At 47.4% G+C, this 19359-nt stretch overlaps 2 protein-coding genes across 2 annotated transcripts in view; both read right to left on the reverse strand.

Annotated features, from left to right (window-relative positions):
• The window catches only part of LOC309564447 (uncharacterized protein), a 714240-nt gene that overhangs the window by 602421 nt on the left and 92460 nt on the right, over window positions 1–19359 (reverse strand).
• On the reverse strand, window positions 8101–10306 carry LOC309562991 (uncharacterized protein; the record flags this gene model as incomplete). The annotated part of the gene is made up of 3 exons (XM_082267317.1): window positions 10235–10306; window positions 9361–9496; window positions 8101–9155 (listed from the first exon to the last, which is right to left on the reverse strand). The coding sequence occupies exons 2-3, from the start codon at window positions 9482–9484 to the stop codon at window positions 8101–8103; spliced, it is 1179 nt and encodes a 392-aa protein (XP_082123443.1). The 5' UTR covers window positions 9485–9496; window positions 10235–10306.

Raw genomic sequence — 19359 nt, forward strand, 5'->3', positions numbered from 1 at the left:
AATTAGTATAGGGCACATTGTGCCCCTACTCATCCACCTGATCCTGAGAACAAAAGGCGCGTCCCTCGGCTCTGAACGGACAACCAGGAAATGCACAGAAATACAAACGTTATAAGAACTGAGCAACATACACAAAAAAAAACGACTGTGTGTATATAGAAAATAAGATCTTATTACCTCCTCTGCTGCCACTTCCAACAATGTCTCCTCTCTACTTCCTCCCGACTCACCTCTGACCCGGAACTTCTTGTCTGTACCTGACATCACTTCCTGTCTGTAGCCTACATCACTTCCGATCTTCCATAGAGACTTTCCTATCTGGGTAGAAGTGAGACCACCACCTTGTGGAGATCAGAGGAACTGCAGCCTCCGAGAAAAGGGTTTCGTTGTGAGAACACGGCCTTGACATTATTGCCAAGTGTCACGAACCGTCCTGGGATTTAGTCTACTCGTAAAGGGCAGACACTCTCCATATTCACCTCCGCGTTGGGCACCCAGTCACATGGGAATAGGGTTGCCACCTCATCCCTTTACACCAAGACGCATATGAATTACACCGTTTCTGTGGCTGATTAAGGTGGTAATTACATAGTTACATAGTAGTTGAGGTTAAATAAAGACAATAGTCCATCCAGTTCAACCTGTGTAGGTGTGTGTGGCCGTAATCATCTCTCATACCCCTGACTGTTTTGATTCTTGAGATGTACGTCCAAGAGTCTTTTAAACGTAGCCATACTCCCTGCAGTTACTACCATTTGTGGCAGAGAATTCCACAGTCTTGTAGCCCTTACTGTAAAGAACCCCCTGCGTAGCCTGAGGTTAAAACACTTCTCCTCTAATCGCATTGTATGGCCTCGTGTCCTCATGCAATCCTTGCGACTGAATTAAACTCACTTGGTGCCTTATCTGCATTATAACAGCCGCCGGAACCTGTGTAATTGATATGTGTCCTGGTTTAAAGTCATGAGGTGGTAACGCTACATGGGAGGCCCACCCCAGGGTGGGTTCTTCTGGGCTACACTAGGCACCCTGGAATAGGGTAATTTCCCTGGCAGATGGGGTACCTTAATTGTGCAAAAACCATCAGACCCCGGGACAGGGCTAAGGCTTCTTGAACTCTAACTTTAGAGATGACCACGGTGTACACTTGGGGACTTCTGAATGCTGATTTGCTCCCGACGGGAGACAGACCACCAGGGGAGATAATGCTGACAACACTCCCTTGCTTCCACACCCTTGGTAACCATTTGCTGTCTTCATACCGTAATGTGTTTACTTACCTAGGTTGGAAACTACATGTGTACCGGTTAGTTGCATTAGACCTCTTTAGAATAACTTCAAACCAGGTAAAGGCAAAGTTTCAAAAAACTGCAGCCTCAAGAAACATCTCATAGTGTGAATACAGCCTTGTATATTGTTCAGGAATTTAGTCAACTCGGAAGGGCAGGCTGGTGAAACTCTCTCTATGTTCACATCCTCGTTGGGCACCCAGTGTAGATCATATAGGAAGCCTACACTGGGTTGGGTTCTTCTGGGATACGCTAGGCACCTTGGAATAGGGTAATTTCCCTGGCACATGGGGTACCTTTATTTTGCCAAAAACATAATACCCCGAGACAAGGCTAAGGCGGCTTAGACGGAATAGATGGCGAAGTAGCAGCCAAAAAGTGTCAGGAAATACACAGCTGTCAGATAAAACCACAGGGATTTAATGGGACACAAAAAGTTATAATCCTACAGGGAATCCAAGTGAAGCCATGGTTATAGATCTGCAGCTCTTAGGTAATGTCAGGAAAGGATCCATGGTACATATAGGAACAACACCAGTGATAAGGCTTATTTTATCCCACTGACACCAACAAAGGAACTTGTTTCATCCCACTGTCACCCACAATGGGATATATTTTATTTTACTGACACCAATGCTTGGACTTACTTTATTTTACTGACACCAGTAGTGGAACTCATTTTATCCCATTGCCACCAACGATGGGACTTATTTTATCTCACTGACACCAATGATAAGACTTACTTTATCCCACGGACACCAATGATGGGATTTATTTTAGCAGACACTAAACAGGTTTATAGGGCTTTCACTCAGGTATCCCAGCTGTTAAAGACAAGTCTCATGGGATCTTCCACAGACTTTTGAGCAAGATTACCATGTGGCCAAAAAAAATGAACTCACCAACCAAGTGAAAAACTACCAGCCTGTTGTGGGCCGATATTTTGCTGGGCACATTGTCAGTTATAAGCTGCCGAAAATAATCACATTAATTACATGATGGGTTGTGTACAGTAAAGACCTCTTAGGGGGCATTTATGTGTATGTGCCTACCTTCAGCCTTCGCAGAGGCTGCATCTTGGACTTTACCCGGGAGTGGTTGCACATTGGTGGTGGGTTAAAGAAAGGGTAGAGCGAGCTAGTGGCTTTTGAAAGACAAAAATGCCCCTGTGAAGTGCAGTCTCACCTACTAGCTACCTTTCCTGTATGTGCTCAGCCTGTGTGCAGGGAAATATGCCAACCACCGCTTGCTGGTAGGCTACAGCCTCTCTGCCCAAACTCTCCAGCCAGCAAATGGCCCACCCTACTGTCAGGCCAGGCCCAGGAAGCCCACTCAGCTTGTACGATGTAGGGTGTAAGTATAGATGGACCGGCATACATGTTCTCCTTTAATTAGTTGGGCGCCAAGTGCAGGATCACATAGGAAGCCTACCCCAGGAAAGGTTCTGCTGGGCTATGCTAGGCACCTTGAATAGGGTCATTCTCCTTGCACACTAGGTACTTTTACTTGTGCCATAACCATCAATGCCCTGGGACAAGGCTAAAGCTGCTTTTAGGGAATACTCGACCTTAAAAAAATCTGTAAAGTTGACCTTACACTGGAGCTAATAGTCAGCAATATGTTTACATTTTTAGTTCGGATAATTCGTCATTTCGGATTAAATTCGTTATTTTGGATTCATTTAAATTTGTTACAATCGTAATTTGGAAATTCAGATACAACAGAATCTCAGAAGGAACATTTCGCCCGTGAATCAATTCGGAAGGAAATGACCCGCACATGTCTAGTGCTGATAACATCTCCCTCGCTGCAAGAGGCTGTCCCACCCGACACAGGTTGCTTGACTGACTGCTGGCTTCTGTTACCCCTGGTAATCTCTACACCAGGTTGATTCTTTAGTGCTGTCGTCATGCCCCAATGTGCCTTAACTGACCCACGCTGTAGACTGTATATGTGCCGGTTATTTGCATACACTCCTTTAGTACCTTCGGACCTGCAGAGTTTCAAAAGCTTTACTGGAAAAAAAAATCGACAATACGGTTCCAGAACACAGTGCACAGTCTTTCCTTAATGTTCCTAAACCAAACTCAGGCTCGGGAGCTGCCCCGGCATACCTGTATAAGCAAAAGTCCATTCTTAGCTGAGTTCATAAAGGCAGAATCCAGTCTTGGCAGAATCCAGTCTTGGCATTTTAAGGGCAGACTACGGGTCCCAGCAGTCCCCTAGATGGTGGAAGGCTCCTAAAGGCAGGTGGTCGAAGATCTTGGCTCCGACGGACAGTGGTTCTTCCATAGAGCAAAGACAAGAACCCCCGAGCTCTGGACTACTGTCCTTTTTTATTGGCACAGGATGAGTGGGTTGGACCCAAAAAGCCCACCAAAGAAAAACCCGGTAACACCATTAACGCTACCCATCTAGGGCAGCACCTAACTAAGCTAAATAAGCAACCTGCTTACAAGCTGCCAAGCTAGCCCACACATCTGTCAAGCCTTAACTCAGCAAGCCCATTCATCTGTCAAGCCTGAACCCAGCTTGACCAGTCAACTGTCAAGTTGAGGTCTAGCAAAGACATTCATCTGTCAAGCTCAGACCTCGGCAACTGGCAAACATGGTACCCTCTGCTGAACTTATACCTTCCCGAAAAGTACTGGAGAACTAGGGTCTGAATTTTGAGGGCCATCCCATAATATTTTCCTTTTATTTCTTGATTGAAGTCACCCTTACAAATTACTACCAGACACCTGTCAAGCCTGAACTCAGCTAGCCCATTCAGCTGTGAAGCCGGGGTCCAGCAAGCCCATTCATCTGCCAAGCCTGAACCCAGCTAGACCAGTCAGCTGTCAGGTTTAGGTCCAGCAAAGACATTCATCTGTCAAGCTCAGACCTCGGCAACTGGCAAACATGTTACCCTCTGCCGAACTTATACCTTCCCGAAAAGTCCTAAGAGCTAGGGTCTGCATTCTGAGGGCCATCCCATATTTTTATTTTATTTTTTGAGTGAAGTCACTCTTACAAATTCCTACCAGACACCTATCCAAGATAAAGGTTAGGTATGGGCATTGAGAGGGACTCCAGGTTTTTTTTTTTGTATGGTGTCCCCATCCATATTCATCCTAGGCCCCTATCTAGGATAACAGTCTGGAATAGATTTTTGAGGTGGACCCCATGCTTTTCCTTGCTTCTGCAAGGCATGCGGGGTGGTATATTTCAAGAGCAAGGGGCAGGGGATAAACATTGGGAGGGTACTTTATCAGGGGGACTCCCCTCTGGCAAAACATCCAATGTTGATGGGGACAAAGGCCTCATTCATGCCTCCCTGGCACGGTGAATGGGGGGGACCTAAATGGAATCTGGATGACTGATGGTACCATCACTGGGAGTGAAAGACAGATACTTAATGGTTTGGATTGCTTCAAGTGGGACAGTAATATTTGTCAGCAATATCTCTCAAGAAATATGAAGATTTAATCCCACTTTTCACTGTGAGACCTATAGCCTGTTGCCATGAAGTCTAACTCCTAAATAATAATAGCAATACGTAGATGTGTATTCCATGTGCTTCAATGTAGGAGATGGACAGACTGTCATTGGCAGTCTTGTCCTATTGTCTATCTATTGAGGTGGAATGTGGATTGTGTAAAATCTGCCTGTCCCATTGTTAAATGTTAATGACTTCACATTGTTCTGTCCAGATGGCTAGATAATTAGTTCAGGTTAATTATGTTTCTGTATACAATTTCATCTGCATAAGATAATGTAATCAGGCAACCCCTGACCTGTGTTTAGTAATCTGATCAGGAGGGGGAGGTCCATGTTGTATATAAATTCTGTGAGACTGTTCAATAAAGAGTGATTCCAGTACAAGCTAAGTTGTTGGCTAGCTTTGTATGAGGGCGGCTGGGAAAATCTGCTATATATGTTCATGACTGCAAGGAAGCCGTATGTGACGGAAGACCACAAACACAGTGTGGGTCGGCGGTTCCGTTACAATGACCCTTTAAGATAAAGAGGCCCCTTGATATCAGCAGCCCTCCTCTCCTAAAAGATAAAGGTGTGCATTTGATACCTTGTTACTAAGTAAAATAGTTAATAGACACAAATAAACTGCCAAAATTTTACTTTATTAAAAAAATATAAACAATATTCTCCTATGTAAATTCAATGCCAATCACGAACAACACCCCGAGAACCCAGCGATCCTCTACCGCTGCACTCCCACCGCAAAGGACAACTCCCTGACCAACTGGATGATCTCAATAGAGATCTGCACAATTGAAAAATTTTGTTTAGTTTCGGATTCATTCATCAAATTCCTTATGATTCATTATCAGAATTCGTTTCACATATTCGTTTCGTATATTCCTTGTTTCGAATCGATTTGTATTTTCAGAAGTTATTTTGGAAGAGTGGCTATATTCATTATAACGTGTTTTTTTGGGAGATTACTTAAGCACTCCGAGTCATCGCTGTTACTCCAACCCACAAAGAGAAATGGAATGAGCTGATTGGACGATACTGACTGGACTCGTCTGCATCCGAAAGTAACATATGGAACTAAATTAATTTTGGATTCATTTATGTTAGGATTCAGAGATTCTGAGGATTCCACCTCCAGCCAACCCAAACACAATAAGTAGGAATCATCTTATTTCACTTTTATACCTTACTGTATGTTTTTGCTATATGTTTCAGTTTTGGATGTGTGGAAGGGCAAGATCTCTTTGAAAAACATTTCCCGCACTCAGGGCAGGAATACGGCTTCTCCTGTGTGAGAGCTTCGATGTATAGCAAGGTGTGCATTCTCTGTAAAACGTTTTCCGCACTCAGGGCAGGAATACGGCTTCTCCTGTGCAAGATCTTCGATGTATAACAAGGTCTGCATTCTCTGTAAAACATTTCCTGCCCTCAGGGCAGGAATACGGCTTCTCCTGTGTGAGATTTCCAACGTATTACAAGGTCTGCATTCTCTGTAAAACATTTCCCGCACTCAGGGCAGGAATACGGCTTCTCCTGTGCAAGATCTTCAATCTATAACAAGGTCTTCATTCTCTTCAAAACATTTCACACGCTAAGGGCAGGAATATGGCTTCTCCTGTGTGAGGTCTTCGATGTATAACAAGGTCTGCATTCTCTGTAAAACATTTCCTCCACTCAGAGCAGGAATACGGCTTCTCCTGTGTGAGAGCTTCGATGTATAGCAAGGTCTGCATTCTCTGTAAAACATTTTCCGCTCTCAGGGCAGGAATATGGCTTCTCCTGTGTGAGGTCTTCGATGTATAACAAGGTCTGCATTCTCTGTAGAACATTTCCCACGCTAAGGGCATGAATATGGCTTCTCCTGTGTGAGATCTTCAATCTATAACAAGGTCTGCATTCTCTTCAAAACATTTCCCACGCTAAGGGCAGGAATATGGCTTCTTCTGTGTGAGGTCTTCGATGTATAACAAGGTCTGCATTCTCTGTAACACATTTTCCGCATGGTAGGCTTAAGGCTTCTCGCACTTGTGCAATCTCTCATGTCTGGAAAGGAAGGACTTGTGTGAAAAACATTTCCCACACTTAGGACAGGAATTTTCCCTCTCCACCTGATGAGTTGTGGAATGTTGGTCCAGTTCTGATTGATGAAGAAAACATTTCCCGCACTCAGAACAGCAAAGAAGCTTCTCCCCCTTGTGAGATTTCTGATGTAAAAAAAGCCTTAGTTTAGAGCTAAAATTTTCCCCACATTCAGGACAGGAAAATGTCTTCTCCTCCTGAATTCCGGCACCATCCCTCACAGTACGAGGTTGCTCACAGTCAGAGGTATTCCATGGTCTATCCACACTGTTAAGTCCACCATCCATAGATGAGCTCATTGTCTTTTCTCCTCCACAATCTCCTGTGATGTCCTCATCTTCCATTCTACAACCTGGAGATAAAGTCAGAAGATCCTTTGAGGGTTTCTCCATGGCGTGTCCTGGAAAAATATAAAAACATCATCAATAGATCTGAGAGGGTTAGTTCATCTAAATCAAGATTCCATCTGGATCAGGTAGATATGAGTGAGCAGATGTTCTCTGTGGATGTCCCAACCAGCTGGGACTCTTCCCTTCTTCAGTCAAAGGGCCTTTGGTCCTCCTCCCAGATCACTTCTACATTTAGACAGCCTTGTCAGAAGAGCAGGAACCAATGGGGACTGGGAGGTCCATGCTCTTTACACAACCACAAGCCTAGGCATTGGGCCATGTGACCTCTGATAAACAAGAGGTTCAAAGTTCAGACTTGAAGACCCTTTACCATAGAACAAGGAACCATAGGCCTAGGCACTGGGTCATGTGACCTCTAAAAAAACAAGAGGTTCAGAGTTCAAACTTGAAGACCTTTTTAGCAAAGAACAAGTGACCATAGGCCTAAAATCGGTGTTCTCATATCTGTGCTACTGTAACTAGGAGTGACACACAACCTAATACTGCCAGAGGAACCCCAGGACGGGTAACAGTACAGAGAGGTGACCATTACCAACCTATTATTGGTGGATATCTGCAGCTTTGAAGGAAAACACACTCCACCGTTTATCCATCAGAACTCATTTTTACTTCTATTGGTCCATTGCTTTCAAGCACACATCAAACCCCCAACCATAAAAGAAGGGTTTCAAAAGACGAGCTACATCCTCTTGTAGCCTCCACAGATAGGGGCTGCCCATTGAAAGACCAAAAAATTGGCTCCCATCAATTTCAATTGGATTTTGGGCGCTATGTTTGGAAATTTGCGTATTTAAGCCCTGGGTTCACAGAGCTTCCCATGAATGGAACCCAAGCCAATCCACTCATCATTTCTCCCCTGTGTGGGATTTTTGATGTAAAATAAGGTACGATTCCCGGGTATAACATTTTCCACACTCAGGGCAGGCATATTGCTTCTCCCCTCTGTGACTTTTCTGATGTTTGATAAGTGTTGATTGCTGTAGATAACGCTTCCCGCACTCAGGGCAGGAAAACGCCTTTCCTTGCGTGTGCCACATCTGATGTACAGTAAGACTGGACTTCTGCGAAAAACATTTTCCACACTCAAGACACTTATACGGCTTCTCACCTGTGTGCGATCTCTGATGCGAGTAAATATGGGATTTCTTTGAAAAACATTTCCCGCACTCAGGGCAGGAATACGGCTTCTCCCCAGTGTGGGATCTTTGATGTGTAACAAGGTCCGATTTACATGGAAAATATTTCCCACACTCGGAGCAGAAATACAACTTTTCTCCCGTGTGCAATCTATGATGCCTGGTAAGGCAAGACTTGCGTAAAAAACATTTCCCGCACTCAGAGCAGGAATACGGCTTATCCCCTGTGTGAGATCTCTGATGTATAACAAGGTCTGAATTCTCCGTAAAACATCTTCCACACTCGGGGCATGGATAGGACTTCTCTCCTGTGTGCAATCGTTGATGTCTTAAAAGGACGGACTTGTGTAAGAAACATTTCCCGCACTCAGGACAGGCATTGGCCTTCTCGGCCAGGTGAGATATGTAATGGCTGTCCAGGTCCGATTTATGAAGAAAACATTTCCCGCATTTGGAACAGGAAATTAGCTTTTCCCCCTTGTGAGATTTCTCATGTAAGAAAAGCCTTAGTTTAGAGCTAAAACTTTCCCCACATTCAGGACAGGGAAATGTCTTCTCCTCCTTAATTCCGGCACCGTCCCTCACAGTACGAGGTTGCTCAAAATCAGAGGGATTCCATGGTCTATCCACACTGTGAAGTCCACCATCCATAGTGGAGCTCATTGTCTTTTCTCCTCCACAATCTCCTGTGATGTCCTCATCTTCCATTCTACAACCTGGAGATAAAGTGAGACGATCCTTTGAGGGTTTCTCCATGGCGTGTCCTGAAAAAAATATAAAAACATCGTCAATATATCTGCCTGATCCAGATGGAATCTTGATGTAAATGAACTAACCGTCTCATATCTGAGTGAGAAGATGTTCTCTGTGATTGCCCCATATTGGCTGATACCACTGAGCTCCCGCCCTACTCTGGACCAATCAGTGTGCAGTAACAGAGCAGAGATAGTAGAATATATTATGAGTCACCTGTGCTGATCTCTGTAGGAGTGTCCTCTTCTATGAATGTCATCATCATTCCAGCCTCCTCCGTATATTGCTGATCATCCCTCACATACGTCTCTTCTACTTCACCCTCAACTTTCATCTTCATCAGATCTTCACCCTAAACCAACAGAATGGCAGAAAATAACATCTGTAACATAGAAGTATTTATGATGTGAGATCACATAGAAAATATCATCTTGTAGAGTCCACACATCGTCTCCACATGTCAGAGTGTTCAATCACTTTATGTTCCCGACCCTCAACTCCACCTACCTGATGATGGTGGGGGATGGTGTGACCTTCCTGTGTGGAATCCCGGGAATACAGAGGACGGGGACATCTCTCTGGTAGGTTTCTGTTACTAGGAGGCTCCATTAGACCCTTGTGTCCTTCCAAAAGTCCCTCCATCACTCCATATTCATCATCCTCCTCTTTTATCTCTTCTTTAACCTCAACTTTAGAATCTCTCAAGTTTCCACTCTGAATATATAATAAAAATGACATCAATGGTAACAATGCAGATAATGTACAGATCCTAATGATACTATCAGTGATTGTTCCTCATCTACCTGATGATGGTGAGGGATGGTGTGACCTTCCTGTGTGGAGTCCCGGGAATACAGAGGACGGGGACATCTCTCTGGTGGGTTTCTGTTATTGGGTGGCTCAAATTTGACATCCGTGTGTACAGAAAATCCTTCCATCACACCATATGACTCATCCTCCTCTTTATACTCTTCTTTAACAACAATGTTATATTCCTCAAGGGTTCCACTCTAAATATAAAATAAGAAAATCATTGTAACAAACATGATTGTGCATAGATAATAACTGCCAATAACTGTTAACCACCTACCTGATTATGTTTTGTGTAGCTGTGATCTTCTTGTGTGGAATCCCGGGAATACAGAGGACGGGGACATCTCTCTGGTGGGTTCCCATTACTGGATCCATCTGTAGGAAACACACACACTGACTGAATACATTGTTTCTATGTGTTTATCAGATGATGGGGGATCTAGGTGGAGCCTCTGTACTGCTCTCTCCTTTACAATAAAGTCTCCTCTTACCTGGTGATGTGAGGGGCGGCTGATTCTCCATCATGACGTCCTTGTAGAGATCCTTGTGTCCTTCTAAATACTCCCACTCCTCCATGGAGAAATAGACAGTGACATCCTGACACCTTATAGGAACCTGACACACACAATGATACAGTCACCATCCAGACACATCCCTTGTCTGTTACTGGATAATGTCCCAGAATTCCCAGCACCGCTCACCTCTCCTGTCAGCAGCTCCATCATCTTCTTGGTGACTTCTAGAATCTTCTCCATGTTGTGTCTCTCAGGTTTTAGGGAGTCACATGGAGGCACTGTGATGGTCATATGATCACCTGACTTCTTAGGAGGAAATCTCTGTATTGGAGAACCAATAGGAATATCATGTTAGAATCCCAGAATCCTCCTCACCTCTCCGGTCAGGTCTGTGTTTTATTAATAGAGATAAGAGTGATGTCATGTGACCTCCCAGAATCCTCCTCACCTCTCCGGTCAGCAGGTAGATGATCTCCAGGGTAAGGTTCAATATCCTCTCAATCATGTGACTCCGGTCCTCCTCCATCCTCATTTATGTAGTCATGTGATCTATGCGGGTTTCTCTGTAGATGGATAGTGGAGAATTATTTGGATTGTATTGGTTGAACAATATTAGGATGGGGATACAAGGGGGTAATAGGCAGGTTTTCCCCCAGTGGGAATTGGTACATTGCTTAACGCAGAGAGTGCTGGGGTCAGGAGTGGGTGACGCAGAGGGTGCAGGGATTAGGACTGGGTAACGGAGGTCAGTAGTGGGTAACGCAGAGAGTGCAGGGGTGAGGAGTGGGTAAAAGAGAGAGTGCAGAGATCAGGAGTGGTATAATGCAGAGTGCAGAGGTCAGAAGTGCGTAACACAGAGTGCAGGGGACAGGAGAGGATAACAGAAAAAGAGTGCAGGGGTCAAGAGTGGGTAACGCAGAGAGTGCAGGGATCAGGAGTGGGTAATAGAAAGAGAGCAGGGGTCAGGAGTGCGTAACACAGAGAGTAGGGGACAGGAGAGGATAACAGAGAGAAAGTGCAGGGATCAGGAGTGGGTAATGGAATAAGTCCAGGGGTTTAGAAGTGGGTAATGCTGAGATCGCAGGGGTCAGAAATGGGTAGCACAGACAGTGTAGGGGTCAGGATAGGGTAACGCTGAGAGTGTAGGGGTCAGGATAGGGTAACGCTGAGAGTGTAGGGGTCAGGAGTGGGTGACACGGAGGTGCGGCGGTCAGGAGTGGGTGACAGAGGTGCGGCGGTCAGGAGTGGGTGACACAGAGGGTGCCGGGGTCAGGAGTGGGTAATAGAGTGTGCAGGGATCAGGAGTGGGTAACACAGAGAATACAGGGATCAGGAGTGGGCAATAAAAAGAGTGCAGGGTATACGGTATTATCACGGTATTAAATTATATGAAAAATAAGCCATCAAGCAGTGTCTGGCCTACCTGGTGATGACTGGTCCTGGCGCTCGGCTCCGATCCGATGGCCTGGTCATTAAGGGGGCAAATCCTTCCGGTCCAGAAATGGTTAAACCTGCAGGAGGACCGGCTTGCATACATGTGAACCAGGCCTAAAGCAATAGTAAAGTAATTTATAAATAAAAACACCGGTCCTCCTGCAGGTTTAACCACTTCTGGACCACAAGGATTTGCCCCCTTAATGACCAGGCCATCGGATTGGAGCCGAGCGCCAGGACCAGTCATCACCAGTTAGGCCAGACACTGCTTGATGACTATATAATAATGTAATGTGGGCTGCTATGCCTGTGCATATCATATATATATATATATATACACACATATATACACACACACACAGTGACGGTATACAGTAATAGTAGTGGGTACTAGCAGAGATTTGCTTGTAGTAGGCACTGTGTCTGTCATGCTGAGCCCGGGAGGAAGCATGCGGCTGCAGTATAGAGCAAAGCCGCTGCTCCCTGTGTATGGCTCCTCCTGTCACAGGCGGAGTGCATCTGATATCACTCCGCCTGTGAGCCGAACCTATACAGGAAGTAGCGGCCCCGTTCTAGTAAAGGACAGCTGAGCCGGGAGTCCGGGACACCGCGAGGAGATGCGGGGGCAGCCCGGCAGTGTATGGAGACTTGGAGAGCGAAAAATACGGTATTTTAAAAATGCCCATGATAACAATACCGTGTGTATGCGATACCGCGATATATCGAATTACCGAAAGCCAGCATATCTCTAATCAGGAGTGGGTAAAAGAGAGAGTGCAGGGATCAGTAGTTGTATAATGTAGAGTGCAGAGGTCAGGAGTGCGTAACACAGAGTGCAGGGGACAGGAGAGGATAACAGAGAGAGAGAGTGCAGGGGTCAAGAGTGGGTAACACTAAGAGAGTGCAGGGGTCAGAAGTCGGCAATAAGGAGAGAGTGCAGGGGTCACAAGTGGATAATGGCAAAAGAGCAGGGCTCATAAGTCCAGGGGTTTAGAAGTGGGTAATGCAGGGGTCAGAAATGCGTAGTACAGAGAGTTCAAGGATCAGGATAGGGTAACGTTAAGAGTGTAGGGGTCAGGAGTGGGTGACGCAGAGGGTGCCGGGGTCAGGAGTGGGTGACGCAGAGGGTTTCCGGGGTCAGGAGTGGGTGACGCAGAGGGTTTCCGGGGTCAGGAGTGGGTGACGCAGAGGGTTTCCGGGGTAAGGAGTGAGTGACGCAGAGGGTTTCCGGGGTCAGGAGTGAGTGACGCAGAGGGTGCCGGGGTCAGGAGTGAGTGGTGCAGAGGGTGCCGGGGTCAGGAGTTAGTGACGCAGAGGGTGCCGGGGTCAGGAGTGAGTGACGCAGAGGGTGAATGGATCAGGCGTGGGAGACGCACAGGGTGACGGGGTCAGGAGTGGGAGACGCACAGGGTGACGGGGGTCTGGAGTGGGTGACGGGGTCAGGAGTGGGTGACGCACAGGGGGACGGGGGTCAGGAGTGGGTGACGCACAGGGGGACGGGGGTCAGGAGTGGGTGACGCACAGGGGGACGGGGGTCAGGAGTGGGAGACGCACAGGGAGACGGGGGTCAGGAGTGGGAGACGCACAGGGTGATGGGGGTCAGGAGTGGGAGACGCACAGGGTGACGGGGGTCAGGAGTGGGTGACGCACAGGGTGACGGGGGTCAGGAGTGGGTGACGCACAGGGTGACGGGGGTCAGGAGTGGGAGACGCACAGGGTGACGGGGGTCAGGAGTGGGAGACGCACAGGGTGACGGGGTCAGGAGTGGGAGACGCACAGGGTGACGGGGTCAGGAGTGGGAGACGCACAGGGTGACGGGGTCAGGAGTGGGTGACGCACAGGGTGACGGGGTCAGGAGTGGGTGACGCACAGGGTGCCAGGGTCAGGAGTGGGTGACGCACAGGGTGCCAGGGTCAGGAGTGGGAGACGCACGGGGTGCCAGGGTCAGGAGTGGGAGACGCACGGGGTGCCAGGGTCAGGAGTGGGAGACGCACGGGGTGCCAGGGTCAGGAGCGGGAGACGCACGGGGTGCCGGGGTCAGGAGCGGGAGACGCACGGGGTGCCGGGGTCAGGAGTGGGAGACGCACAGGGTGCCGGGTTCAGGAGTGGGAGACGCACAGGGTGCCGGGTTCAGGAGTGGGAGACGCACAGGGTGCCGGGGTCAGGAGTGGGAGACGCACAGGGTGCCGGGGTCAGGAGTGGGAGACGCACAGGGTGCCGGGGTCAGGAGTGGGAGACGCACAGGGTGACGGGGTCAGGAGTGGGTGACGCACAGGGTGACGGGGTCAGGAGTGGGTGACGCACAGGGTGCCGGGGTCAGGAGTGGGTGACGCACAGGGTGCCGGGGTCAGGAGTGGGTGACGCACAGGGTGCCGGGGTCAGGAGTGGGTGACGCACAGGGTGCCGGGGTCAGGAGTGGGAGACGCACAGGGTGACGGGGTCAGGAGTGGGTGACGCAGAGGGTGTACAGTAGATTATCCCCCCCCCACCGTACCAACATCCTCCACACAGCCACCTCCGCGGTACAGACTCCCCCAGATCTGGCCCCTCAATCCCCATCAGCAATCCCCTCAGTACAGTTCTTCCCGTAAACACACTCACCAGATAAAATGGCAGTTCACAGTTAGAAGACGTCCTCCCCCCAGCTATGTCATGTGACAAGAGCTGAAAAGGAACCACCCCCGATCCTGAACTGCCGCTGTCAGATGAGAGGACACAACGTTGTCATACAAATGTCGTAAATACTGCAGAACAACCCACAACAAGACACCCCACTGAACATACTGGTCACACGTCTGGAGACTGGCACCACCAACACTCCGTACTGGGGTGTAAATAGAAAATAAGATCTTATTACCTCCTCTGCTGCCACTTCCAGCAATGTCTCCTCTCTACTTCCTCCCGCCTCACCTCTGACCCGGAACTTCCTGTTTATACATGACATAACTTCCTGCCTGTACCTGACATCACTTCCTGTCTTAGAAATGAGATCACCACTTTGTGGGGCTTAGAGGAACTGCAGCCCCGGGGAAACATCTCGTAGTGTGGACACGGCCTTGTCATGCCAAGTGTCCCTCATGCTGCAGGACAGTCTACTGACCCAACTAGGGTTGCCACCTCATCCCTTTAAACCTGAGGCTAATGTAATGCAGATAAGGCACTAAGTGAGTTTAATTACCACCTTAATCAGCCACAGAACCCGTGTAATTAATATGTGTTTGGTTTTAAATGGATGAGGCGGCAACCCTAGACCCAACTTGTCCACGGCCAGCAGGTTCCAGGGCTCTGTGTAGAGTGTCTGTGTGGAGCACTTTCTGGGTTTCATCACCAGGCACTGCAATTATAGTAGACTGTTGGACGGAGTGACCTCCTTTCTGGCAGTGAAAGTAGAACTATAAGACTCCGTTCACACTATGTCGGATCCGACTTCGGGGCGACCTGTGAAGTCGCGTGCAGCGTGACTTCGGTGCGACTTGCACGGACTTCCTTCATAAAATGAATGTCTATGCAAGTCTCTCCAGGTCGCCCCAAAGTAGTACAGGACCCTTTTTCTAAGTCGGAGCGACTTGTGTCGCTCCTATTAGAACCGTTCCTGTACTACACTATGGGATGCGACGGACCGCGACTTGTCAGGCTGACCATCCCACTGACGACAATAATGAGACTTATTTTATATCAGTGACACCAATATTGTGGCATATTTTATCTGCTTATGAGGCTTATTTTTCTCCCATTGTACTTCCTTTCTGTAGATACCATAGAAATGTCCTCTGTGGGTGTCCCCTTGTGGAGCTCAAAGGACATGCACCCCCGAAATATCATCTCATTGAGTAAATATGGCCTTGGGCTGTGTATGTATCCTTAAAGATGCATACACGTCAACTCATCCAGGTAGATCATTAGGCACTCGAGTTTCGATCGTTGTCTCCCAGGTATCCCAGCAGTTAGGGCAAATCTCCTAGAATCTTCCAAAGACTCTTGGGTAAGATTTCTACCTGGCTAGTAAAACCCACTTCTTAAGTAAAAAACTAACAGCGTATTGGGGGATGATATTTTTTTGGGTAGATGCCAGTCCAGTGGTTGTATCCTGGATCTTTCTTTAGGAGAGGCAATGCTTTGACAATGGGCCAGAAGAAGAGCAAAGGGAGCTAGGGGCTGCAAAGGAGAAAAGCACCTTCCGTGGAACGCAGTCCTATCCACCAGCTCCACTTCCTGTCTTTCCCCACCCTATTTGTAGAAAAGGATGCCAACTGACAAATATTTAATGGCCCAAAGTCAGAGACTTTCAGCCTAGACTGACCAGCCAGCCAACTTGCTCACCCCTCATCAACCCCAGGCCTAGCTACAGTATCTCACTCAGCTGTCAAGATGAGGCCCAGTTAGCCCACTCATCTGTCAAGCCTAAATCCAGATAGCCCACTCATACGTCAAGCATGGGCCAAGCTAGCCCACTCATCTGTCAAGCCTAGATCCAGATAGCCCACTCATACGTCAAGCATGGGCCCAGCTAGCCCACTCATCTGTCAAGCCTAGATCCAGATAGCCCACTCATACGTCAAGCATGGGCCCAGCTAGTCCACTCATCTGTCAAGCCTAGATCCAAATAGCCCACTCATACATCAAGCATGGGCCCAGCTAGCCCACTACTCTGTCAAGCCTAGATCAAGATAGCCCACTCATCTGTTAAGCCTAGATTCAGATAGCCCATTTATATGTCAAGCATGGGCCCAGCTAGCCTACTCATCTGTCAAGCCTAGATCCAGATAGCCCACTCATACGTCAAGCATGGGCCCAGCTAGCCCACTCATCTGTCAAGCCTAGATCCAGATAGCCCACTCATACGTCAAGCATGGGCCCAGCTAGCCTACTCATCTGTCAAGCCTAGATCCAGATAGCCCACTCATACGTCAAGCATGGGCCCAGCTAGCCCACTCATCTGTCAAGCCTAGATCCAGATAGCCCACTCATACGTCAAGCATGGGCCCAGCTAGCCCACTTCTCTATCAAGCCTAGATCCAGATAGCCCACTTATATGTCAAGCATGGGCCGAGCTAGCCCACTCAGCTGTCAAGATAAAGCAAAGCTAGGCCACTCATCTGTATAGGCTGAACCCAGCTAACCTACTCAGTTGTCAAGCCAAGGCTCAGCTAGCCTACTCAGCTGTCAAGTCGAAACATTGGCAATTGGCAATGCCCGAGCCAAACTTATACCATCCAACAAAGCTCTGAGAATTAGGTAGGTCATTTTTAGAGGAGTGCCCATGGGAGGCTATGTTGCCACCACATTCATGTTGACCAGAGGTCAACAGTAGCAGAGCCATTTTTCACAGGAATGAAGAGTTGAAGAAATTAGGGGGACAATGTGCTAAGTTTGTTGAACTTAGGGGAGAATATATAAAATAACAGGCAAGTTTCATTGCTCTAGCTCACTTCCTTTTTGGTCACGCCGAGAACTTTTCAACAACCCACCCCCACGTAAAAGTGCTGCTCTTAATGTACTAATACCGTAAATAATGAGATCCCTTAAATACATATAAACATAAAATTACAGCAAAAATTATGTTGCAAAATAATAACCCAATACGCCACAGACGGAAACCTTCCAAGGAGAAAGGGAGATGTTGATGGTTTCAGCGATGATAATGTTGTTGGTGTTCCAGAAACATGGCTTGACTCTTCACAAGACTGGGCTGTTTGTATTCATGCTCATCCTCTTGTTTAGAGGGACACGGGACATAGAAAAGATGGGAGGGGGGTTTTTCTATGTTAGATGTGATGTGAAAGTGAGGAAGAAAGACGATCTTGTGGTTGGAGATGTGGTTGGTGTTCCAGAAACACGGCTTGAGTCCTCACAAGACTGGGCTGTTTGTATTCATGCTGATCCCCCTGTTTAGAGGGACACGGGACACAGAAAAGATGGAGGGGGGTTTCTCCATGTTAGATGTGATGTGAAAGTGAGGAAGAAAGATGATCTTTTGGTTCGAGGTGGTGATGGTACGGAGGAGGAATTATGAGTAGAATGATAGATGGGTGTATGAGCTAATGAGTAAATGAGAAAGGGAGTTCATAGTACATGTCAGGAAAACTGAGCTCATGCCCGTGCTCAAGGAAATGCACGTGTGCAGAACAGTCCACAGAATTAGGACCATGCAAGCATCTATACGAGCACTTGTGCATTCAAGTCTGAATGAGCATCGGTTTGGATGGAGGAGTTCGTATGTTTGGATGGACTTTGGCACCCAGTGGCCTATTTAAAGCTCTACAGGACTCAGAATCATTGCTGTGGTTGTCAGCTCCTTCTCCCTGTGACTTGATACGGTGTGTACATCTGTTTCCTGACTCTGCTTGTTCCTGAACCCTTGATGCTGACTCCAGCTTGTGATCCGACCTTCCCTCTTGCCTGCTGTTTCAGTACCTCCTCTGCTCGACTAATACTGACCTTGGCTTGGCTCTGACTCCACTCCCGGTTCCTGATTCTGTACTCCAGCTGCCCGACTGTTGCCAACTTCTTCCCATCTGACCATGCATCCAAGATCTTGCATCTGCCAGCTTACCTTCTGCTTCGCATCTGCTACAAGATTGCCCAACCCGGATCTTCTACAGGTATCAGTGCAACTCTATGCCCTGTTATACACTCTCATCAACCCTAGGGGAAATGGGACAAGAGGTGTAATGGAAGCTCTCTTGTCTCGGCCTCAACCAGGTATGTGACATTATATCTTGTTACTCATTCACAAAAAAATGACAGTTAACACACAAACACAAAGACACTGTGAAAAAAATAATTTATTACAAATAAATAAACCTTAATTTCCAACATAAACCCAACCATGCCACCCAGAGGAGTAGATCCATCAACTAGGTCAACTTCAATCCAACCATGTCACCTAGAGCTGTAGATCCATCAACTATGTCAACGTAAATCAAACCATGTTACCCAGAGGTGTAGATCTATCAACTATGTCAACGTCAACTCCATAATGTCACCCAGAGGTGTTTATCCATCAACTATGCAAGCCTAAACCCAACCATGTCACTCAGAGGTGTATATCCATCAACTATGTAAGTATAAACCCAACCATGTCACCCAGAGGTGTAGATCTAGCAACTATGTCAACGTCAATTCAACCAAACGACGGCTCTCGACGGCTGTTGCAGAAATACACATCCCATGAGGCATTGTAAAACTCTGGCATTCACAGACATGACTAGGGATGATGGGATTTGTAGTTCCTGAACAACTGGAGGACCATAGTTTGAAGACCCCTGGTGTAGACATGTCAACGTCAATACATCAGAGATCCTGCATCTGCCAGCTTGACTATTGCTTCACATCTGCTATAAGATCGCCCAACTCCGATCTCCTACAGGTACCTGTGCAACTCTATGCCCTGTTATACCCTGTCATCAACCCTAGGGGAAACAGGACAAGAGGTGTAATGGAAGCTCTCTCG

This window comes from Pelophylax lessonae (genome assembly GCF_965119305.1).
Source record: "Pelophylax lessonae genome assembly, chromosome: 9".
Classification (NCBI taxonomy): domain Eukaryota; kingdom Metazoa; phylum Chordata; class Amphibia; order Anura; family Ranidae; genus Pelophylax; species Pelophylax lessonae.